Source organism: Stegodyphus dumicola, chromosome 3 (assembly GCF_044657685.1).
Source record: "Stegodyphus dumicola isolate Sdum_Otavi_A_Nest chromosome 3, ASM4465768v1".
In the NCBI taxonomy this organism is placed as follows: Eukaryota; Metazoa; Arthropoda; class Arachnida; order Araneae; family Eresidae; genus Stegodyphus; species Stegodyphus dumicola.
The window spans coordinates 264,599,637-264,626,352 of NC_140770.1; the positions used below are offsets into that span (position 1 = coordinate 264,599,637).

At 34.2% G+C, this 26,716-nt stretch overlaps 1 protein-coding gene across 2 annotated transcripts in view; it reads right to left on the reverse strand.

Annotated features, from left to right (window-relative positions):
- The window catches only part of LOC118198713 (neprilysin-2-like), a 74,875-nt gene that overhangs the window by 27,394 nt on the left and 20,765 nt on the right, over positions 1–26,716 (reverse strand). For both annotated transcript variants that reach the window (XM_035370463.2, XM_085814086.1), the window contains exons 5-12: positions 25,802–26,013; positions 19,596–19,775; positions 17,029–17,106; positions 13,386–13,510; positions 11,075–11,297; positions 8,741–8,839; positions 5,326–5,403; positions 3,385–3,488 (exon numbers count right to left, since the gene is read on the reverse strand). In XM_035370463.2, coding sequence (XP_035226354.1) covers positions 3,385–3,488; positions 5,326–5,403; positions 8,741–8,839; positions 11,075–11,297; positions 13,386–13,510; positions 17,029–17,106; positions 19,596–19,775; positions 25,802–26,013 — 1,099 coding nt within the window. The remainder of the gene's footprint in view (positions 1–3,384; positions 3,489–5,325; positions 5,404–8,740; positions 8,840–11,074; positions 11,298–13,385; positions 13,511–17,028; positions 17,107–19,595; positions 19,776–25,801; positions 26,014–26,716) is intronic.

The following is a 26,716-nucleotide window of genomic DNA, read 5'->3' on the forward strand; positions in this document are numbered from 1 at the left end:
AAATCTAATTCACCAATGGAAGGTGTTTCTTGAATAATTGTAGCTGCAGAAAAATTGAAAGGGTAATTTTCGTACCAACAAAGGACTTCTGTGTTTCCTTTTTCGTAACATCTGTCTCGTGTTCTTTAATGCCAACTTTTAAGGCTCTCTTAGTTTGAACAATGTACATTAATGTGTGTTATTTCAACCTAATAGACAACATGTCGTTCAAATCGCAGATTTACTATTTAGCGATAACGCTTCTACTCAGAGTGCTCTAGTTGTTCGTGAAATTTTGGCAAACATTTCAAAAATTAAGGTTTCATTTTCACTATGTTCAGATAAGGAAAGAGATTTCCTTTAGGTCTGTAAGTTTTAAAAGCGAATATTACAGTTTTTCGAATCTCGTTATTCTGCAGAAATAGGATCTAGTAAAACGAAAATGACTATACCATTCTCCATGCAGGAAGCCCACTAGTAATGAACTAATATTTCAGTTACATAACTCAAAGGGAATGAAAGAAAGAATTAGAAAGAAGGAAGGGAAAAAATCCTTTACAATGATGAATGCATATGTATGAAGAACACGTTATGAAATTTCATATTTGTTTCTAAATTTCTGACAAAAGAAATGCAAGAAAATGCTGAGAGAATAAGAATTCCATGACAGCTTTCCAGTATAAAGAATTCCACGGCATCTTTCCAGTATAAAGAATTCCATCTTAAATCTCCAGAAGCAACAAAACAATATATTTTAAGATGTATGTCTTAAGCTCATTAAGCAGCACAAAATTATCAAACACAATTGGTTTGAACTCGCTCATAATATTAAAATTTTGATATTCCCAGCTAAATTTTCTGCCCCAAATAAACTAGAATACTCTTCCATAAACTACGTAGAATGAAATAGTGTCCAGCTAGTTAAAAGTGAGACGATAAACTATCTTCGTCCTTTTAATTTTCGAACATGTAAAATAAAATTCTAGGATATCCGTATTGCTTGTTACGGATGCATCATTTCACTGCCAGTTTTTTTGAAAGACGCTGTAACATTTGCATCTCATTCGCAGTACTCTAAATATACTTCCTTTAGGCAGATAATGCAGATTTTTTAAAGTCATCAACAATCGTAAGAATTATAGTTGACCTATCCATATCCCATGACAAATAATCCTATAAATATTAAACAGTGAAAATACTTAGTGCAACAATTAGCACAAAGAAACAAGAAATTATTGCTGACTGCAGTTTCTTTGGTACTCACTCTAACTATTTAGCAAAGAATTGCAGTTACTGTAAACACAGAAGTTAAAGTCCTTCACGTGGAGGTTGACATGCTCGGCGGAATGAACAGATGAGGCGTTCAAAACAGACTTTTCTGTCTTTCTTTTTCCAACAAGAAAACTGAAAACCACATCGCTTACGAGATTGCAATGCGAAAAAATGTTCGAAGCATTTAAGAATTCCAAATTGAGTTGAGAGCTAATACAAGTAATATACAGTATTTACTCGAGTATTTTCTCCTAATGTTGTGGCACAATGTTCTCGAAGTTTTTTAGATACTCACGTAATTTTTCCCCTTCCCCTAGGCGTTCAGAAAGAAAGATAGCCTAAATTTAAACGGAGTTTCTTCCGCGCAATTCCTTGTTTTCATCTTAATAGCTGATTTGCTAGTGGATTATGGGTGAACTTTCTTTGACTGACGATGCAAATTTAATGAAGAAATGGGTAATGTCTAATGCTCTTGGTGTTCTGTAAATCATTACACGTGGGAAGAGGAGCTTAACAGTGGCTAAGATCAGGGTGGACGATGGAGATGATTTATAAGCTGTAAAGACGACAGAGGCAGGCAGGTACAGGTACAGTTAGAAGCTAGACCATCACCTCCGTAGTACCACAGGTAACTGAGATATGCTGAACCTAGCTAACTGTAAAACAACCTAGCTAAATGAACAAACTTTCCACCCCAATTTTGAGGGAGAACACCCCGGGGGTGGTCCGAGGATCTCCCGCCCCTCTTTTTTTACCATTAACCCCTTGAGGGGACTTTCTGAGATCAATGATTTCTGGTATGAATAGTGTACACAAATCATACTGAGAAAAGACTGTCCTTGAAATGTTCAACAACTGATGCTTCGAAAAGTCTAAATGTATGAACAAATGTCCTTTCTAAGGCGGAAGGCATAATAAGCAAGTCTTTTGAGCTCCTGTCCATCAGCATTGCGTAGAAAAATGAAATTGTTGGAACATTAAATTAAAAAATTCAAATAAATATATATTAGTAATATATGGAGATGCATAAGCATTAGATATGACAAATATCCAGTCCGAGTCTTTGGATATGTATAAGAAAATCTCTGACTTTGGCTCTAAGGTGTCTGTTCTTTATTACGTATTTCTTAAATGGTATGAGATTGTTGTTCGGCTTGATCAGATGTTTGCCATCTGTTAGATTACAGTCAAAAATGTAATGATCAGGGTCACCCCTTTCGCCACATATGCAGAGATCCGTGGGGCACATGCCTCTGTCATGGAAGTAGGTGGAAAGAATGCAAGATGCAGAAAAGGAGAAATAGAACTATTTTGTACATTTTTGTGCACATACTATTATATGAGCACAAAAATGTATAACAAGTTACCTACTGGAGTGAAGGTTTCATTTAATTATATAATATTGAAATAGTTGCCGGTAATTTATTCATGAATACTTTTAATTTATTCATGAATGCTTTTCATTTACTATAGGCTCATTGTTACCGCTTCCTTGGGAAATTAAATTATTCGTATAATTTTCCCCTGCCAATTCTCGTCCATTAAAATTAGTAAAAAAAGGAAGGGGATAGTGAAGTAAAGAACGATGTATATATATGTATTTGTATAATTATGTATACCAATTTCTATCAAGTACATTATATATTTACTTGATAAGTACATTATATATTTACTTGATAAAGTAGGGTTCTTAATAAAAATTCACATTTCAAAAACCTTTGTAGGAAAAAACCTAGTTTAGTAGCAAAAAACCTAGTTTGAATACATACTTCTCAGCAGCTTTTTTTCAGTGCAGCAGGTTGATGTTTTCAAAATATGCGAGTAATGCCTACGCTTCTAAAAAACACTACTAAAACTATAGATGCATTTCACGCTTCAAAGAAGATAAAAAATCGTATTTTTAAATTTATCTGCCACCAAAATATTTTTTTCTAAAATTATTTTTTGAGAAAAATAACTGTAATCAACAGTTCTGTGGAAACTCATAATATTAAAGTGCTTAGAACCCTACTGTTTGCACACCGTTTACACAAAGTGATCTTAAAATTTGAACAGACATCTTAAGACGCTAAGCTAAATTGGTATTAAGGGGGAAGAAATGGTGGAACTATTAATTATTAAAGCATTCCTTACCCCGGTTTTGCGTTAGCTTTGTAAAGTCTTGAAGTCTCCTTGTTATGTGATCTTCTGTTCAACTCCATTGTGTTGTCATAATAACTCCCGTTGCTCATGTGTAACTGAAAAAATAAGGAAATTATTATATTAAACTAGCTATAAAAATCCTTAACTCTTCAATGATAAGGTTATTTGTGAGGTAATTTTCCTAAATTTTGGCAAAAGTTGCTAAGCAACTAGCTGAGACAGAATATTAAAGCATCATGTGTGCACTTTTAAGAGGTTCTAAACACAGAAAGATCAGCTTACTGAAGTACAAAAATGCGTTATTAAACATCAAAATGGGTCCGGGACTTTATAAACACCCTGTATTAAGACATTCGCCAAGTGAACCATTCTTGGCTGAACTGAAAAAAGTGCCAATATAAATGTTTGAATTTCTCCGCAAATTTCGCGCTAAATTTTACAGAATTTAATATTTAGGCATAATTTGAGCCGTAGAATCGAAATATGTGAAAACATTGGCAAGTTATTTCAGAAAAGGTCTGATTTCGTGTCAAAATCAAAATTAGAATAGTGCTATATGTAAATCTGATATATATCCTAAGTCGCGCTTTCGAGTCATGAAGAACGCAATTTGAATTTCGTCAATCGGCCCATTAGAACGGAAGATATAGAACTGTCTTCTTCTTTTTTTTTTTTTTTTTTTTTTTTTTTTTTTTTCTGCACAGTATGCATTGGACATCTAAGCTAAAGATGAAAGGAGCGTTAGTCCAGAAGGGCTAATCTCAAAGCAGCACTTTGTGGAGTCGCTATAAGCAAGAAATCTGTTTTTAAAATGTTCCCACCAAACATTATCGCCCTTTATTATATTTAAAGAAATTAAATAATGAAGAATAAACATGAATGTATGTATTTTTCTCGCATTGTCAAAAAACAGAGGTATCTAGAGCCATCAGATTGTAGAAACATTAGGCACTTTTTGGAAGCAGGAAAGATGAAAAATTAGCAACACCTTCGTCAGGAATCAAACCACAGACCTCTGCAATACGCGCCCAGCGTGCAGACCACCACATCACGAAAGCATGCCAAGAAAGCCGGAGAAATACCTTATAAAATTTTGAATAACGTAGTTCTCCACCCAGATATGAGCACCTGGAAGCCCGAATCTGGAATTTCAAAACAACACTGTAGCGATGCTTTATTTTGCAATGAATCATAAAAGTTTAAATTTTTACTAAAGTCCTTTATATTTTTTGAAAACATTCAAAAGATGAAAGAATATCCTTAAAACAATACACTTACAATACATTTAAATTTGTCAAAATATGAAATAATGCATTATGTAAAGAAAGCCTTTCCGAGCATATTCTGTTTATATTTCATGCTTACGTTAGTGTTTTATAAGGCAAAAGAGGATTGATATATCATAGATACACTGCATCTAAAAATGACTCAAGCGCTAAAGCTTATATAAGCTCTAAAGCGCCAAGAAGGTGGGAGCGCTAAAGCTCCCACCTTCTTGGCGTGACTTCGTGGTGTGGTGGTCTGCACACTGGGTCGGTATTCCAGAGGTCCGCGGTTCGATTCCCGACGAAGGCGTTGTTAATTTTTCATCTTTCCTGCTTCTAAAATACCTAATGTCTCTAGTGGCGCCCGAACTAAAAGGATGGTGGATAGTGATTTTTCCCCACCCAGAATTTGGCGATTAGGTCCCCTAAAAACCCCAGTCGCCCTTTAAAAGGGGGAATATATAAGGTATTTCTCCCACCTTCTTGGCGTACCTTCGTGTTGTGGTGGTCTGCACACTGGGCCGATATTCCAGAGGTCCGCGGTTCGATTCCCGGCTAAAGCGTTGTTAATTCTTCTTCTTTCCTGCTTCCAAAATACCTAATGTCTCTAGAAGCTTACAAAATATTTTAAAAAATAAGACAATAAGTTTTACCGTAACATACTTACGTCTGTATATAAAGCAGAGAGTAGAGTATCGTTCAAAAGTTCTTTTGGATATCCAATATATGCTGCCATGGCTGCTGCCTATAAAATATAAACAAATGAGGTTTTATATTTTATTTTTATAATAACAATACAGTATAACTAATTCTTAAATATGTTTTGGAAGGTATGTATTGAAAATATAGAAAAGTACTAAAGTCAAACTTTTCTTTAGTTGGCTGACATTACTTAAAGCAAATCATGCAGATGTCGTCTATCAAAGAAGGAATGCTTCGTGATTTGCTTGGTCTGTTTTGTTTACGGTAGAAAACATGAAAGTTATCTACCTAAGGAAGGGGAGGAACATTTATTGTGGTGTTATTTATTACGAAAATTTATTATTAAAATTCATTCTAAGTGGAATTTCCTCCTCTACTTAATTACACATAAGGAGACCATGAAAAGCTCCAAGCAGCCAGAATTTGTAACAGTTTAAAACTTCATTCATTCAGGTCATTCCCAAGAATTTGTAATAATTTGAAAACGTTTATCAAATTCCTCAGCTTTCCTATGTCCTTGATTCTATCAGATTGTTTTTCCGATTTTAGCCTTTACCTCGAATTTTAAGAGAAAAGAAAAAATATTGGTATTCTTCCAACTGGCGACTGACCGAATTTCGTTAATTACTTAATCAGTTTCATACTAGATGGCGCCACCTCTTTTCCAGACTTGTTTGTAAAAGCAATGTTTATGCTTATCGTTTGTTTCACATGCAATTTTTCAAATGAATTTGCGAAAAGTTTTTAAAATGCTGTCTTCGAATCTTTTTTATCAATTTACTCTCAGCTAAAAATTAATTTTTTTCACCTTTACATGAGAAAGAGCTGAAATAAGAAGCAAATGAAATAACTGTTATCTTAAGCGGTCACAGTGTTTAATTTATCTCTCTTAAATTCATTCTCTCTCGTTTTTGATACACTACTTACAATAAATTATTTGTAAATATATTTTAAAACAATTAAGTATAGCAGTACAAAATTGGCTGTATTTTGTCTTATCGCTTATCTATTTCATTCTGTTTCATTTCATGTGCGAAATTCTTGATATAGTCTATATCCATAACATTTAGGAGCTCACTTTGTTTATATTAATATCGAGTAATTCATTGAATATTTAAACCACCTAATCTAATTTTTTTTTAAAGTATTTCACCCTTTTATTCGCACACTGAAAGTTTTTTTATACGTAGCATAAAACACAACAAAAGAGATAAATATTTTGCAAATCGTAAACTATTATTAATATTAAATAATAACAAATCTGATCATGCAAATTTGAATAAAATGGCGGAAGAAACAAATGTGTAAAAGCAACAATTTTATTGGCGCAACCAAGCGATCCGTAAAGTAACTATATAGATAAGTAAGGTAGATCGCCTATTGGGAGAATACTGAAATATTGCTTATTTAATTTAAAATTAGCAATGCATTTATTTCAGCTTAAACAATAATAGCATAATATGTTTTGAAACCTTTTGAAATTTTTTTTAATCCTGAGCAGGTGGTTATCTGATGATTCTGATGCCTTCCATACTCACAGTGAGAAGAATTTGTAAAGAAATATATAAATCAGTGAGACACTTTTTTATAAGTCTATGGTGACCAATATGCAGCGAATTTTATAGTGGTTCACAGTCGATCGCAATTTCACTATAAACAAATGGAAATGTGCTGAGTCGAACAAATTACTCTTATTACACATTTAAGTAATATGACAGCTGCTTATGCATGACTTCCACCATCATAGATGATTGCGATCTCAACCATACATAACTCTTGTGAAATTAATTCGGTCAAGCATTAAGAGATCTGGCAATTTACCTGAACAAATGTTTGACTTATTAGTTGCTCATTTTAGCCCCCCCCCCGGAGGTCGACGCAAAGAACTCTGCGAAGTACTGGCTAGGATCTGTACTTAGGCAGTCTCGGCCACGGGGTCACATAACCGTTGAATTTGGCGGTTCCACATTCCTCAGCAGGAGATACTTGATTCATTTCTCTGCTCGACTAAAGCCGATCGGCGTCAGTCTAGGAACAACTGGTCTGTAGCTCGGTGTGGGACGGCACCGAGTTTGCTAGATAATGTCTTCCTGTGATAAGCAGCCCGCGTAGTACTGGCAGGTAGCATTTTAGAAGGTCGGTCATATCTCCAGTTCGATATCTTTCCCGGCCATTGGCCAAACCTGAGAACCGGGAGTGGTAACCAGGCGCAGCCATGGTTAATGAGGAACAAATTAAAAGTCTGCCAACTCGGATTGGGGCTTTGGAGTGGTAGCAGTGAGACCTATTGATCCATCAGGGAAAAACTTTTGACTGTGATCCTGCCCCCTCCTAATATGAGGGTCTCCAGTTGGGTCCAAGTCCACGTAGTGCCATCTGGTAGGTGAAGCACGTATAAACTATGTTATGTTATCCGTTGCTCTAAAATATAAATGATTGTCGAAATACTGCTTTATAGAAACTAGTGTAATGCTTTCCTCGAGTAATATAAGGCACCACAGTTTAAAGAAATTGGCCGTCGGTTTATTAAAAATGCAGAATTTTGCATAAATGTCTATTTTGTGAAGCTTGGCAAGATAGTTTTGAAATCACATAACACGAATTCGAAAGTTTTGGTGTCAAGTGATTTTGGTTGAAGATTAAATTAAAAGTCCAAGTTTTCATGAAGGAAATGATATGATATTTTTGACAGAACTTACGACCTTTTATATTTCAGTTTCTAAAATAGGATCATCATTTTGTAAAGCGGTTTGTAGCCATGTCTCTTGCAATCTTTTCATTTTCTACTTTAAATATATTACTATTCTCTTAATTTTCTTTACGGATGTAGAAATTTCTCACGATCTGAATGCTATGAAAACAAACAATAAAATAAATCATTGTATAAATCAAAGTAGTAAAAGTTATCTAAATACAGAAATCTCAGTACTTAAAAGGTTCTCAAACAAATCAGCTTGAATGGTATGGAATGGAGTTCAATTTGTCTGAAAAAGTATTTATCTAATGAGTTAGAAAGAAGAAATTAGAAGAATTTGAGCATGACTGAAAATTTTCACATGGTTAATAGAATGGTAGAGGCAATTAAGATTAACATGTTGCCTCTTTTGATTCCAAAATAATTATAACGATACTTAAAAATTATAAAAAATTTTAAATGAATTCATTAAGTTAAATGAGAGTATAACAAAAGCTATCAATATAGGAACATTCTGAAAATGTCTTTTTAATATTACAAACACAGAAATAGTATTTCTAATCTAGATATTTAAATCTGAGTTGGAAAGAGCTTTAGAGTAGCAAAGTGTTTAAGTTTATGCTTTGTTTTAGGAAATTTGTGATTTTAAATACTATAAAAAATAAAGAGGCAAATGCATCAAAACCTTTTCCACTGCCTTTTCCTTAGTCGTTGCATCCATCCACTCATTACTTTCTAACATATTCTTGAATTCACGACGAACGTACTCAACTAACTCTGAGGCCTGAAAAAGGAAAGTACAATCCCATTATTATTATATAATTATAATTAAAAATTTATAAAGTCATATAAAAGGTATGCCTCCAGCCCGTAGGGAACTCTCATCATTCAAAGCTCTTCCGAGACTGGTAGCTTTAAAAGACCGTATGTCCTTAGTGGTGTCATCATTCAAGGTTAGTTTTGCCAATGTAAGACGTCCTGGTCTTTAACAAAGGACTCAGTTTCAAGTCTCGTGACACCCGGATTTTTAAATACCGTGAGATGTCCCTGAACATGTAGGTGTTTAATGTTTTCCATTCAATTCTATTTGTTTATTTGTGGTTATTTGTGTACATATATTTATATTTATATTTTTCTATCAACTGTAATATATGGTATTGTATTGTAATGTCATTGTCATCAGCAACTGTATTCCCGGCCATGCTCTACCACAAGTTCTGTATGCCCTAATGATAATTTTTCAATTAACACTGATGTGGGGCGTACGTGCGCCCTGTGGAGGTGGTGTTCTCAAGACGGTTAGTGTGAAGGAGCGACACCAGTTCTGCCAAAGGCGATGTGTTGGTGCTTCCCACACTTAGTCCTGTCCTGTTCTGAACATCTAGGTGATGATTCCAAATATGGGCGTTTTAAAAACTGAAAATAGGATGAAAGAAATAGAAAAGCTTTTTTAGCGTTTAATATCCTGATCCGCAATGCTTGAACATTTTTCATTTGTTAAACAACATGTACTTTTTTTAATTCATCGATAATTTCTCGAACTTAATCCACTAATTGTTGTGAATCCAATTTCTTGATGGGCTGAAGCTCCAGTGCTTGGGCGTATTTAGTTGCAGCCCTTTTTGCATTGTGGATCATAGTTGAGAGCCTGTTCTGTTGGCATGTGTGTCGTCATTAAGTTGTTGGGTGGAGCATGAGGACTTTGGCGTATCCCCAGTGGACGGAGTTCAATTTGTCATTTATCCCCAGTGGACGGAAGTGCGTAGCTCTCCAGGTTACCACTGTAGCAATCACGTAGTGATATGCTTGCCTGATGCTAATCTGTGATTTGTGGCTTTCTCGTGATGCTATCTATTAGCACCGATGAGAAGTGTAGCAGCGTACTACTTTCGCGTATTCTTGAGAATGGTAAAAAACTTTATAACTCGATAATGGATCTATTGTGTGGCAGTCAAATACCGTACTGCTATTGCAAAAGAGTTTCCGTTCGGTAGATCCTGATAGTTTAACTACGCGGTGCCAGATTTTGACAGTCTGTACTCCTTTTTTTTTTTTTTTTTTGACAATGCTCCAATTTATTAATCCGATATCATGAGAAATGTGGCTTGCCCAGGTTATTTCTCTAATCTCGAAAAGTTCATTGTTCTTTTAATGCCATTTCCATTTAGGAACTCGTATAAGGACAAATTTAATCCCCTGTAGTAAGTAACAAGTAGTGCTTTTCGAGCAGGCTAAACCCCACTAGAATACAGACATTACAGATAAACTGTGTAGACTGATTCAAAAACGATAAGAAAATTTTTAAACATTAGTAGTGTATACCGAAATAGTAACTTTTGTTACAGAATGCATGGTCGAAAATAAAACGTGAAAGCGCTACAGAGAGTTTGATTATGACAAGAAGGTGAAACGCGAACATGAGAATGACACAAAAGATAAAATTAGTTTAGAACACAACGCACATGCCCACCGAAATTCTAGCAACAAGTTCCCCATCACATTCAAGGGAAGTTTGTATAAGATGCTCTTACAAAAAGAAGTTGATGCACGGTAAATCGGGACATTCTGGGGCCTAGGTGTGGGACTACTTCGCGAAGTTTTATGACTGAGAAAGATAATATCCTTGTGTTTTGTCGAAAATGGGCTGGTGCTCCATCATGCTGGAACATATGCTGCTCGTTGGCTGCTGGAACATAACCCCCAACAAATCTGGCAATACCTCCTATGATAAAATATTGTACCTCCCACCCACCCTGGTCGAGTCGGGTGTTTTCTTGCAAATCGAATCGTAATCTTTTGCTTCAGAAGCTGAAATAGAAGCAAAATTTATCCTTGCGGCGCTGCTGCTTGCTCGGAAGCATGCGCTGTCTGGAGCTTTAAATTTAATTTTTTTACCATTGAATCTGTTGGGGAAAAATTATTGTTTCAATGCGTTCGACTTCTTAAAGTTTATCCCATTTTTTTTCTGAAACACTCTATGTACCATGTACACTCATAGATAAAAAGGTTTGGGACTTACAATATCCTTGCTTTCTTCTTTGAAGTAATTTCGCACATAGTAGGAATTGAGGGCCAGTCCCATTTCGCTAAATAGGGTAGAAATGCAACTTTTCCAGAGTGGCTTGTCTTTCACTTGCCCTGTGATCGCTGAGACGTATTCTTGAGGCAGAGACTTCCAAACACATGATAAATAGGGAAAAGATTTTAGAACAACTCTCCACATCATATAGTTAGCCACCACTCTGAAACCAGAAGTAATGTAATCACTAAATTTTCGAAATCGTTACATTTTAATTCTTCTCTCTCAATCACTACCCATTACTCACTACTGACACATTAACTTGCAAGCGTCCGAGGAGTTTTTTGAATGAATTAGTTAAAATAGTGATATCTACGAGTGAAAATACATATTTAAAAGGCATGCAACAAGAATTTACAGGAAAAGAAAAAATTATGTCAGTCCTGAAACGTTCATTTCTTTTGTAACGTTATTATTTTTTTAAACTTTTGATTTTACAAATTAGTTCTGGAGCTCATATAAATTAATGAAAGCTAGAGTTCTAGCTCGTGCAACTGTGCATATCAGACAAATTCCACGACGTCAATGACAATTTAAGCTAGCAAAATACTTTTATCCTATTGCTCAACAATACACTATCCCACCTCAAAGCGACATTTATGCACACATATTACACAACGTACCGACATGTAGCGGCTTAAACGAAGCAAGTACTAAAAGAAAATAAATTCCACGTTTTGAGCAGCTGCTCTATTTCTGCCTGTAACGTTAGTATTTTATGGTCATTTCATATTTTTATGTGTCACCTGAAATAAAATAATTTCTTGGTTATTTGACTATGCCAAAGCTCACGAGGGATTAGTGTTTAAAAGAAAAAGTGCCTTTGAATTTGTGGAGAACTTTCTAAGAGAAAAGAGCTTGTATATCCATTACGCATGGAGAAATCCACGATAGCCAACTGTGTAGCCAGCTAGTTTCCCTGGAATCAAACCCAAGACGCATTACCAGCATTCAGCAGACTTTTACCACGCGGTTGCTGGTGAGTAAGTAAAATATTGACTTTTTTATTACATTAAATAGAATGGGGTACATACATTTCTGCCGTTTGAAACTAACTATAGGGATTTTTATTCGCCGTTATTTAATATGCATTGTATTAATCAAATCAGTTTCAATAGCGGCTAAATTTAAATAAAATTTGAAGATATCATTTCGAAACTTGCTTTGTTAATAAATTTACATTTTAGCCTTTAAAAAAATAAAAAAACTGTATTTATGTTGTTAACTGCAGGTTGGCCAAAGATACATCGAACCCAAAGCAAGTGAACAAAGCATGTGAACTGTAAGGCGATACTATACATGTAGATAACAGACAAAAGCCTATTTAACGTAGGTCCCTCCATTTCTACTGGTACTGCTGGAAATGTTGGCCTTCATGGTCCAGGTACAGTTTAGCTCGATGAATCACATTTAGTGCGACTTACTGTGTAACTTATCCTGTTGGATATTGATGATGCAATGTTCCTTCTGTATCAGTGCGTCAAATGTTCGTAGATTGTTCTGGTGACTGTTGCCCTTCAAACTGCCCCGTAAACCAAAATAACATAGATAGGTGACTGGATTAGGTGACTGGAGGCCACAGATCGAGACAATCCTGTCAAGTGTGAACTGAGTGCATTGCTTACATGGAGGTGTGTACTGTGAGCTCTGTCTCGCCGTCCACCAGTCGAATACAGTCATTGAAAGAAGTCGAATACAACCACCATATTATTATTATTATTATTCTAAGGGCACACCCCGATCCTTTTAGCTGGCACAAGCCGGCCGTATGATAATAAAAACCGGACAGGCCAGAACCACCACCAGCTTCCGCTTTGAGATATCCTGTTTTGTTTATCTCCAGCATCGCATTACAATTTATGTGTTCTTCATTTTTTTTTTTTTTTTTTTTTTTTTTTTCAGTTCTGTTTATCTTAGACCACCGTGTATAAAGGTGGGAGAGCTTCATTCTTCTCCATAAATTATATCTCTCTCTGAGTGTCGCATTTCAGGAACTTAAAGAATGATTTAAAATTAGCTGTTTTAAATTTATAATGTATGTAATATCGAATCGAATAATTATATAATCGAATGATTGAATCTCAGTCATACTGCTCTTGAATCGATCAAAAGACATCTAAAACTTTTTTTAATTATTATCTCATATTTTACCGCTAGTTATAGATCGTAACTCGCTGGTAGGAAGAAAAGCATTCCCAAAAGCTTCATCAAATCATTAAAGAAATAGAAGCTTCCATGAAATCTGTCTTACCTTTTGTTTACCGTTGTGATGTAATCAGCAAACTTGATGGTATATTCTGGAGCATAATTCATCAAGGTAGCATTTTCACTGATTCCGTTATCTAGTAGTCCATTGAAAAACCGAAGCCAGTCAATCTATCGGAAAATAAAAGTGAAATATTACAATCTTAAATCACTAGCAGAAATCTTTCATTGGACATAAATCTCGAAATAAAATAAAAAGAACAAAATTGTTAAAATTTTTTTCAGCGAGTAAAATTTAATATCGGGACACGAATGGAATATGTGACATTTTACATAAATCTTATACATATTTTTTTTCTTTTATTCTGCAAGCTTTATATTACGCACTTATGTGTTAACTTCTATTTCCCTTTTTTTCCTTCTCAAAACTAGTGTTTTATAATGATTTGGATTTGTAAAGTATGTTTTATTTGTAATAGATGACATTTTCTCGGTAATTATAGAAATAAATTAATTTCGTGAAAGAGCAATTTTTCTCTTTTTCAATTTAGAAGAACTGCTTATTAGTCTTTAATGGTGGTACTTCGAAAAGAAATGTTTGAAGTTCCAAGCAAAGCATGTGTAACACGTAACGTTATATATTTAGCATGCAAAAATATCAAGTAATTCAGAAACAATCTTCCGGTTTCAGGTTTTACATCTTTAAAGTTAACAAAACAGAATAACAAGTATTACACGAACATGTTATCTGAATGATAGTAAAACAGGTATGAATGGAATGAACAAAATAGTGTAATATGTATTACATGAACAAACTTTTATATACACAGAAAAGTTTTTCCTTTTGATGTGTGTAAGTGTATGTAATTAATGATAATTTTAATTCGATGCGCAATTAAACACTAGAGCATCTAGTTTTTAGAAAAATAATTAATTTTCTAAATATCGCAACCTATGGGTGTTTCCTTTTCTAATCCAATTTTTTTTATATTTGGAGAGATGTCCTTCTCTGTAAAGAAAACTTCTTTTTTTTATTCAAATGAAACCTTCGTTGACTTTCGGGTATATCTAGAAAATTTCAAATTCCGGATGAATACTTTTCTATATGGGATGGATATTTCTTTTTCTAATCAAAACTTTTTTTATATTTGGAGAGATTTCATTCCCTGTTAAAAAAAACTGGCTTCCTTGTCTTTTTCAAATGAAACTTCCGTTGACTTTTGGACATTTCTGGAAAACTATCGGCGATTTAACAGATTCTTTTATAGAACCTGCCATTTCATGAATTCGTCGACTCACTTTACCATTTGATAACGGAATTTTATTAAGTTCATTAGCTGCTTTTTTGTTGAATAATGTTAAAACTATATTTTTCACTGCTGGTAATATAAGGTTTTCTCATAGTGTGAGCCTGCCCCAGTCTTAGTAATTCTCAGGCTTACCAGGTAACTAGCTTCCAAAGCTTTTTCACTTGAAGTAATAAAACATTTTATTACTTGTTTACTATTTCTTAACTCCTATAATTTCCTCTTAAAGTATTCTTCAGATTTAGCCTTTAAATTAACATGCTTAGATTCAAGATGTCTTTCAGAAACGATGGCTTCACACTTTAATTGGATAATACTTCACCACAAACAACACATTGAGGTTGAGGGTCCATTTCAAGTAAATCTAAATGATAAGTAATTTTCATTGTATTTTCTAGACGCAATTTTTCTTTTCTCTTCAATAGTCTTAGTGCTAGTACATTGTCCTGGACCCGTCACCTGTGAATCTTCACTTTTCCGCTTAGTTAATCCTAGCCATTTTTCCATTTTGAAAATATAGGTTTGTTTTATTATTTTTTCACAAATATTTAAATACACAATATATTACGAGTACTTCAAAAACAGACGACGATATTCTCAAATTATGTAGAAAAGTAAGAAATACAAAGCAACAAAAAGACAAAATACCTGCTGTTAGAGACAGCAAACCGACGCAAAAAATTATTCTCATTGAAAATTGTACAATATGATCCCAGAAATGGCGACATAAAGTGCTGACATGCTAATAAATCTATAAACTCTAAGAGCATTAATAATATACTATTATCTCTTTTATAGGAACATATTTTTATTTCATATTAAATACAGCATCCATTTCTATCACTCCTTTTAAAAACATCATTTATGGCAAATTTTGTTATGTCTACGGCTAAGAGAATACTTGCGAAACGTACAGCATAGAAGAACCACCGAAAACTGCCATGCAGACAGATTGTTCATCTCTTGCTGAAGTCTGTAAATGCCTATTTACCTTAAGCAAAGCTCAGATCGCAAAAAATTACGCGTGTTATAGAAAAAAACTCAATCAGAATGGTGAAGTTTAAATTTTTGAATTTAATAGTTAAAAATACTTTGCTTCTTTGCGTACCACCTATATTTCTCTTGCGTACCACCGGTTGAGAACCCCTGCTATAGACTATAGTGCTGGTATTATAGTTATCTTTTCTTTTGGAATGTATGAACATTGAATAGTGGCTAATAATCTTTCTTTCGTACTGTCGTGATGATGGCCATGCAGAGTCATCTTCAGAAGAATCTTTAACGAATCTTGCATCCAAGATCCCTCTCAAGGTAATTACTGTTGTATTTTCAAAGCCAGAGTTAAGTGTTATTTCTTGTAGATAACTCATGAGATGTGCATCATGCGTAAGGGAAAATCTTATATAAGCGTTTTTATTATTTTAACAATACTTTTGCCAGCTTTATAATTTATCCTCTTTGATGCATCTTTTGTATTTTGCCTGCTGCTCTTTGTGATTTAACAAAAATTGTGTTATATTCTTATTTAATGCAGATTTCAGTTTACGTCAAAAGACTTTTCTTTCGTTTCTTTCTTAACACAATTCGCTTGTCCACAAACTGACTCTCGTTAGGTTTTTTTTTTTTTTTTTTTTTTTTTTTTTTTTTTTTTTCCCGGTTTACATTTGAATGTGGTTTGAGCAGTTGAAGTTTTAACTCTTCTGTTATATAGAGTCATTAAGATATTTTACATGCAGGATAAGTGGAAAAGGAGTAACACCCTCCCCGAGATTCAAACCCTAGACCTCTCGAAGATGCTTCTAATTACACAACGAACGCATGCTGAAAGGTAAGTTAAATTGTCCTCCATCGCATTTTTACTGTCATTATAAAAATAAATTTTAATTTTTGAAAATCAAAATTAACTCGCAAAATTAGTTTCTGGAATTTTTGCATGACAATTTCTAGAATAATGAGCTTCCGCATAAAATTGTGCTGTAGACGCAGCAAAAAACATGTTCCAAGATCTACATATCTTTTTTTCGACACTACGCACTCTATCTTCCTTGTATGGAACTACAAAATTCGTTATCTTCGCTGTAACAGCAAGACGTTGATAATGTTGAAATGCGTTACTGATGCTGCAGTCAGAAATAATTTCATGCTTATTTATGCTAATTTTTAGGCTGAATTTCTTCATTTATTTATTATTAAATTGGACAAAATTATTTTTCTGTCATTTTAAATGTGGATATCTCGTATAATAACAGTTAACTAGAAATTCAACTAAAAATTCCCTTTAGTCAATAGCAGATTTCTATATTCTTAGTACCATTAAAATTCTAAAGGTGTTTATTTTTATTTACAATTCAAGCAAAACATTTTACAGAATAATAAATTTACCTGTGGTGCATCAGTCATCAATTGCTCAACGGTGGTGTACATATCACTGCGGTTCCGCATTGGTTCCTGTACACTGAACTGTAAAGTAAAAACCCTGATGAATTTTAAAACACAGAAATGAATTCACAGAAAAGAAATGAAGGAAAGAAAAACATTTTAAGCTAGAAACATTTATAGACTTTTAAAAATCTTTTCGACGCAGATATTTTTCAGGTATGTTTTTTTTTTTTTTTTTTCTTTCTCAATCTTTTCTTTCTTTTCGTTTCTCTAACAAAAGCAAAGACATATTTTTAAGATGTAATTCTTATGATTGGATTTTTGAATTAGTACCATAGCTACCATTGGTTTCCCATGCTGAGAGATATTTGTTGATATTGCCACAAGATGGAGTTTCAAGTTCATCTGTACGATTTCTTAATACGTTCCTCTTGGACACGTGATCATACAAAAAATTGACAATTCCTTTTTTTTACCCTTTTAGAATTCGAACTGCTCTCACAGTATAATTTAAATATTAGAAAACTTGAATATTCGAAATATTGAGTTCCGGATATTTAAGTTTTGTAATTGGATTTAGGTCTTTAGCCTATCTTATGTATGTAGGGTGATTGCAAATTCGACCGATACATTCAAAGGGAAAGCATCAAGTGGATACAAAATTGCCATGAGGTCGCAAACAACGTTTAGAGGGAGAAAATCGAAAAAAAAAAAAATAATTATGAAGGGTGTGACGTCGAATGGGACAAAAGGGGCCAATTAATAAGTTGAAAAACATTTATTTGACGTAAATCTGGATTACCATGTATCACAGTTCAACGTCAGAAAGGAGACAAGAGCTAGTTTTATGGGGATCGTTCGAAGTTGTGGCCGCGAATGTCATTGCACAGCCGACATCAACGGACGAAAGGACTGGCAAGCACGTTCAAACATCCCGACGTACTGGCGATGTCTACTGAAGCGACGATGATCCATGCTGTCAGATCCTCCAGTGTATCAACAGGTGTCTAATATTAAAGGTTTCTTCTCAACCGTAGTGCTCATACTCTCTTCTGTTTGGTCACCCTCTTCATCAAGTTCACTGTTCTCTCGGGGTACAGGATGTTTCAGAAAAAGTACAACAACATTACAGGGCGTATTTGAGAGATCAGAAGAAATAAAATATCATGAATATGGTCCCCCACTTTGTGCAGAACGTGTACGGTTTCGATGTCTTGCGATGTCATTTTTGATGAAGCGAATCAGGTGACAGACTGGTATAATTAAACGTCTGCAAAGACCTGCATGATATATCTTACAGAAAAAGACTTAAATCAGAGACCATTGAGATCAGTTAGAGAGGTGTTGCATCTAGATTATGAACTGTGTGATACATAATATGTTTAATATCTTCAGAATGTTGTCAAGGGTCATAGAATGCTCACTATAAATTCCTTTCCAGTTTTCAAAACCTCCTGGTACAAAATTGGTACATCTTCCACGAAGGCATCCCTCCCTTTAGGCAGATAGCCTTAGTGTGCTTTGCAGTAATTTCAATAAACCATTCATTTATAATCATCCTGAGAATCTGTAAATTTAGATATCTTCTGCAGTAATTTATTTTTAAGGTCACAAACAGATACGCAAAATTAAAATATAACTTAGGGTATATTATACTTCTGTGCTTATAGAGTTCGCAAAACGTAACGACTGAAATCTGCAATATTCTAATTTAGCTCTTGCAGATGTTAGCGCAGTCTTTAAGATAGAATGACACATTCAAAACATTTTGGAAGTACAATTCTGCAGAACAATTTCTCTGCTTTGTCACACTATATGAAATGGCAAATCACCGTGGTTCGTTTTGAGGTTGCCATGTAAAGGGGAGTCTAGTTCTCCATTATGAATGATGGTTGATGACGGAAGATTCGATGTTGGTAACTGATTGGTTGTTGTTAAAAGAGAATATAAAATTTACAATATTTTGCGAAAGAAAGGGGAAAATCGTACGTCTTTCTTTCAGTGACAAAGCAAGTAGAAAAACTGTTTAAAACAGTTGTTCATCTGGAATAAATAAATGGATGTGTGATACCAGCCTTATAGAAGAAGTAGTGAGTTCCTGAACTGTATAAATCAAATTGTATTATAAATAGAGACAAAAAATCTTTCAACCATTCAGCACGATTTCGTATTTCTATCAAAATAGTTTGATTTTTTCATTGGATATAAATCCCTGTCATGTCAGAAAAATCTTATTTGACAAATTTCTCAGGATTTGACTATGCTTTCTTATCCAGATGGTTCCTCAGAGTCAAAATTTTCAAACAATCAAAACTATTCAAAACGATGAGACGGCCATTTTATGAGAAATATCAAAACAGGCATTTTGATAATGCTTCCGGAAAAGTTAAGAGCCCCACAGAAAGTGTGTGTGTCCCGTTGGCTGTTATTTTGAAGATGGAATAGTAATATATTTTCTTTTACATTCTAAACCTTTACCTTGAAAATTTCAAATGTACGAGTAGAATAGGTAAGTACTATCATGAAAAACAAATGATTTGTGTTTCAAATGGAGAAATCTCTGTACTTACGTTAGCAAGCATGATTTGAAAATTGAAAGCCTCCCGAAGTTCTTGTTCCGAGGTACTTTGGTTTGCACCCATCCAGTTAGCTGCTGCAACCATCAATCTGAAGTAAATATCTGCGATGTTATCATTTGTTAAACCTAGCAGATATTCATTAGCTGGTATACCTAAATCGGGCTGGAGCAACTTAGGAGAGAAAAGAATATATTAGAAAAATGTTTTAATAACCTTTTGAAGCAGGAAAAATACTAATAACTTTTTAACTAAAAATAATTTTTACGAAATGTAGGAGTAATTCTTTTTTGCCCTCTTGTACACACACACACACACACACACATATATATATATATATATAAATTGTAGTAAGCTCGCCTAAAAGTTACCAAGAGCTGCTGCTCCAAAAGGTTCAACACGTTTTAAAAAAATTAATACACATGAAAATCAAATCAATTAGACATGTAAAACATTAAAAAATATTAAAAAACAGAAAAAGTTAAAAAGTAAGCGGAAAATGGTAAATTAGCCCAATTCAACTTCCAAACAGGATTTTGATTTTAATTTTAATTTTAGTCTAGATTTAGGAAGTTTAGGTTTTGTTTAACATATTTTAACACCTTAATGTGTCATTCTGTGCGGACGCGTCGGGAAATTGGAACAGAGAATTGAGACTATTAAAATTTCCAAGACACTTTGTCTAAATTTTAAAAACTTTTTAGCGAAAAAGTTTCAATTGTCTGTTTCGGCGAAACGCGTAATGGGGTTAGCTTGATTCGACGTTCAAATAAATGAAATTTCCCTTGAAAAGCCTGTTTGGAAGTCGAATTGGGCTAATTTACCATTTTCCGCTTACTTTTTATCTTTTTCTGTTTTTTAATATTTTTTTTAATGTTTTACATGTCTAATTGATTTGATTTTCATGTGTATTAATTTTTTTAAAACGTGTTTAACCTTTTGGAGCAGCAGCTCTTGGTAACTTTTAGGCGAGTTTACTACAATTTTTATATTTTACTTATTTTGCAGCATATTGCGCAAGATGTTTTCTAGAACAAAATTGGTTTTTTAAAAATTATAATTACTGCTTTGCTTGATAAATTATATATATATATATAATTTATATATATATAATTTATATATATATAATTTATCAAGCAAAGCAGTAATTATAATTATATTATTTAAATTATATATTTGTGATATACATATATATATATATATATATATATCACAAGAAGGTTTTATTAAAAACTATTTATTTTTTATTTGTCAAATGCCAGTTCCATTGGCCGTTAGGCCATTAAACTCCTTGCCTGCCAATAGCGCTGAAATCTACAGGAAAAATGTGTCAGTGCTTCACACTCGTCCAAATGTTCCGCCGTCATTGTCCGTCCACTATTACATAAAACACACAACGGCGAATCAGCTAGTCCAATGCGAAATAAATGATTCTGTAGACAGTCATGTCCCGTCAATAGTCTAAAAGATGCAACCGCAACTGTCATTTCCTTCTTATAAACTTTTTCCAGGTCCAACGCACATCAAGGAAGCTATAATCCAACGGATTTAGCAAAAACAGCAGTGTCGGTTTCAGTTTTCTGATATGATTGTATTGTTCTAGGCGAGAGACACACTGCAGAAAGCCATTTTGTGTCTTCAGATTCCGTTGTTTATTATAACCATAATTCCTCCAATGAGGGTTACTTGGTAGATGAATAAGTCTCTGGAAAAGGATGAAAGCATTTTTCTGAATTACGTTTGTCATTGGTTGGTTTGCCGATACCAACTGCATTGCCAGAATGGGAGTCGTTTCAACAGGCCCGGTTATAACGTGCAGTGCCTGATTTTGAAATACCTCCAGACGTTGTATCACATCTCGCGTAGCCGAGATCAATATCTCACAGCAATAATGTAGTATTGGTCGAATATACATTTTGAGTTGAGAGTCTCTCTACTACAACCCCATTTAACACCAGCTAAGCGTTTAAGGATAGGTAATGTACGCTCCGCCTTAGCAACTACATGCTCTGCATGCTTTCTCCAGGTTAGGCGCTTGTCAAAAATACAGCCAAGACAGGTGGCACCATCCGTCTGCTGCAAAACCGACTTCTCATACATTAGTCTAGGAGTAAAGTATTGTCTGTTGAGACAGAAAACTGACAAGTACTCTTCTCCTGATTAACTCTCATATTATTAGCAGAACACCACTCCTCAAGTCTCTGGAGCGCAGAGTTTAAGATTCGGTTTAAACCATCTTGATCTTATTTGTTAGCTCTGGCTTAAGAATGCAACTTGTTGACTTGTAAAATGGTAATTTCTAAATCCTGCTTGTTTGGAAGATATTAAGCCATTGGTTTCGAAGTACCACTTAAGAAGGGAGACAATCATTTTTAAAGCAATTGGTCTATAGCTGTCCAACTCCTGCTGTGGTTTGTTCTTTTTAAGAATTGGGATCAAGATGGCCTTTGTCCAGGCATCAGGAACAGTCGAGTTCCAACTCTTATTATAGAACTTCAAGAGAACATTCAGGATGTTTTCGCCAAAATTCTTTAAATATTCAATATGGATATTGTTTGGGCCAGGACTTTTTTTACATTTCATTTGTCCAATAGCTTCCCGCTATTCAGAAATAGTAAAATCTCTATTAAAAACCGAAGGTTTATTCAAAACCTAATTATTCAAAGTATTTTGGGGCAATATGCTGCTAATAACTGATCAGTATAGACAAAAAATAAGGCATTTTAATTAACAGTATTTTAATGATTAATTTTTATGCATTACATGCAATACTAAAATGTAAAGTGCAGGAATACAAAAAACACGTTCATGATATATCTAAAAAAAAGCCATAAAAATTTTTGTGAATTACATTATATACTTATTTCACTTTTTAAATATACTGTAGATATACATAAATTTTCCAGGATAGTATAAATGCATATTCATCTAATATCCTATAAAACGCTTCGCTATTCCACCTGGGCCATCTCTATCGGTAATCTTTGCTGATAAACTATTTTAAGCTTTACAAAAGTCCTTTTGGACAATTATTAAAATTTAAACTATATCAGTTCCCCTCTCAGAGAAGGAGTTAGCTTCCTCTTAGTTGCCTCGCTAGACAAGGAAAAACCTTTGCACCGTCTTACCACTACAAAATTAAGATCAACAACAAAACAAAACAAAACAAAAAAATTAACAAACACACACACACACACACACACACAAAAAAAAAAAAAAAAAAAAAGAGAGAGAGAGAGAGAGAGGAAGGAAATCTGAAATGTTTGAGATTTTAAATTACGTCCAAAGGGGCGTTTTTTTAACATTTTGTGTGTTACCTTTATTTATTAAATATCATGTTCCTCGCACTTAAACCATAAGATCCAGTGCAACAGCAATATCGCAAAATAGTTTTAAAACGAGCGTATCTTTAGAATTTCCGATACAGAGACTCACGCGCTGGAGATAAAAATGTTTTTTCTATACATCGTCGCCATTGCTCGCTTTGAAATCGTTGAATTTGTTAATCAAAAATTCGTTGAAGTTTCACAAAATATGAAACAGATAATAAACCAGATTCCAAATTTGGGCTTCTAGATGCCCATATTCGGGTTGAGATGTACGTTGTTCAAAATTTGATGGTTCTAGGTACCGTTGTTTTATCACAATGCGAGAAACATATATACATTTATGCAAATTCTTCATTATTTAATTTCTTTAAATATAAAACAGGGCGATGATATTTGGTGGCAACAATTTGAAAAGTGAAACGCCGCTTATAGTGAAATACCACAAAATGCCAAAACGAAATTAAACGTTATAATTAATTTAAATAAATAATAACGTACCAAAACGAAATTCTGGGCTAACGCCCGTTGGGCTAAAAAAAATACACAAGTGACGGAGATCGGAGACTCCTGGCGGCTACCAGCACACAGTACAAAAGTACTCAGTACACAAAACAAAAGTTCATAGTAGAGAAAATATCAGCGATCACAGAACAGCGATATATTCATATTCGCAGTAGTTGTAGACTTTTCTATACAAACTTGCGCATAATTATGAGAATGTTGAGTCCATTTTAATACTTCCACTTCGAAATTTCGATATTTAAGTTTATGAGATGCTCAGAAATCAACGAACCGATCAACGAAAGAAAAGAAAATGCCGATGATATTCTCAAAAATATTTAATGCTTGGCTTTATTTCGCAGCTGAAAATCGCAGCATTGCTTTTATGTGTCGTTTACGAAATTGCGTTTTAAGAGCAATGCAATGAAACCACAGAGCAGTGCAGCAATACAATGCAATGAAAAATGAAAGATCGTATAAGAAGCATACATGCAAATAAAAAAGAAAACAATCTGCAGTACTTTAAATTTCTCAAAGACAAACTTAATGCGTTCGAATACAGGCATTAAATCATCTTTCACCCATCGACTTGTACGATTTATGAAGGAGAACTTGAAACTCGATATAATATTATCTATTTGACTGCAAAAGAGGATTCTACTTACAATTGGCGAAACTTTATTATTATCAGCATTTCGAGAAGTAAAAAATACAGTTATGCAAGTGAATCCATGTTTACAAAATCTGCTATACAGTAACAATACAGTTCAACGTCGTAAAGATGAAATAGTGAACGGCTTCATTTAGAAATGAGCAACAACTCATTTCTGAATTAAAGATTAATAAATTTTCCGTACGGCTGGATAAATTAACTTTTGAAACGAACGTCACTTTAAAGGGATATTAGTCTCTACAGGGCATTTTGTGTTGGCATATAACTTTCCAAACTGTTGCCACCAAATATTATCGCTCTGAATAATATTTAAAGAAATTAAATAATGAAGAATCTGTATGAATGTATGTATGTTTGCCGCATTGTGAAAAACAACGCTTCCTAAAGCCATCAAATTTTGAATAACATAGTCTCGAGCCGAACATGTGTAGAGGTATTAGGTATATTTTTGGAAGAAGGAAAGATGAAAAATTAGCAACGCCTTCGCCGGGAATCGAACCGAGGACCTCTGGAATACGCGCCCAGCGTGCAGATCACCACGCCACGAAGGCATGCCAAGAAGGCGGGAAAAATACCTTAGATACTCCTCCTTTTAAAGGGCGACTGGGGTTTTAGGGAACCCAATCGCCAAGTCCTGGATGTGGAGAATCATCATCCAACACCCTTTTAGTTCGGGCGCCACTGTAGAGACATTAGGTATATTTTTGGAAGAAGGAAAGATGAAAAATTAGGAACGCCTATCGCCGGGAATTGAACAGTGGAGCTCTGGAATACGCGCCCAGCGTACAGACATGCACACCACGAAGGCATACCAAGAAGGCGGGAGAAATACCATAAACATGGGCACATGGAAGCTCGAATTTGGAATTTGTTTTATTACCTCTTTCATGAATTGTAAAACTTTAAGGAATTTCTGATTAACAATCTCAACGATTTCAAAGCGAGCAGCGGCAACACTGTACAAAATAAAGCACGTTTATCTCCAACGGGCGAAACTGTCTATCGGAAACTCTAAATACATGCTGTTTTTAAATATTTTGTGTTTTGCTGTTGAATGGAATTTTATGTGGCGTAAGCACCGAGAACGTGATATTTAATAACTAAATTAAACACAAAAAACGTTAATAATTAAAAGACAAAAAAAAAAGTTTTGCAAAGTCATCTTAGTAAGAAAAATCGAACATTGATATGATAAAACTGAAACACAAAATCAGAATACTGTATGTCAACATTTGATGTCGCATCGGGAATTCTAAACATATACTGCTACGTTGCTTTTAAATCTTTTGTAAGTTTTATCTTGAATTGTGCATGATCTAAGTGCAAAGAAAATGATGCTTAATAATAAAGTGAAAAATCAAAAAAAAAAAAAAAAAAAAGATTAGGAGTGTGACAGCAGACTTGTAGACTGCGAGGTCAGCGAGAGCTTGAAAAACCTTAATAAACCCTTTTGGGTGACCATTAAAATCTAAAACCTTTGCAGTTTTTTTTTTTCTCTCTCTCTCTCTCTCTCTCTCTAATCAATAGTTCTAGAAGTAATAAATACATTTATGAAAATGAATCCAGTTCCATATTTACAAAATCTTCTACTCAGTAACAATGCAGTGCAGCATCGTAAAGATAACTTGACTAATAATAGTAGTCCTCAAATTACCAAAGAAGTTTACCTAGTTTCTCCAAGTAATGTATATACTCACTGCTATGATGTTAACCGTGTTGTTCCTGAAGTCCTCGTTAACATACATGGTTACAAGAGTGTCGTCATTTTGGCCCATCTCGCGCAGACGAAATGTAGTATTCATCCAGTCAAAGGAGGTTTCATCCCAGTTTCCTCCTTCCACAACCGGCCAACCTCCTAGTTTCTTCAGAGCTTTCTTCAGAGGTTCGATACCCTCCACTTCCCTCCTTTCTTCTCAGAAAAAAAATATATTAAATGAACAATAAAACAAATCGATCAAAACAAAACAAATCAATAAATAAATGCAATTTGTGTTTTAATAGTCATACTTTAACGAGTTTTGTATTTAGTTAGCTATTTTTAGTAGAACTGTAATTAAAATTGTTTTATATCCCCGTGCAATGCAGCACGGCACTTATTTTAAGGGAAAGCTAAGCCGGAAAATTAAAAATGCAGGAGCACGCGCATTTAACATTTAATATACAGATATCGCGCAATTCTACTCTTTTGATTTCCAGAAATTGCTACAGCCGTCCAGCGCGGTGATTTAAGAAGCTTTGAAAGCCGGACAGAAACATCTGAGTTCAATTGTGTTATTAAGTTGTTGTTGCTTACTTGGCTGCTGTAATTCTGAGATCGGATTAGCTTTCTCTGCGCTTTCAATTGTGTTCTATTTAACGTTTTAGTAGTTTAAAATATAACTACTGTGTGATACTGTATGAATATCTGTGAGGAAAAATTTCAGCATTTGTTTTATTTCTTGTGATACGAATAAATTATATTAACTTTTCATCAGACTAGTGAGTTCAATCTGGTACGCACGCAACAATATTATTGAGAAGGTAACAAAGTAATGTGAAACAAGGCTTAATGAGTTAAAATGCAAAAAGAAAATTTAAATAAAATTGTTCATAAAAAATTCACTATTTAGCAC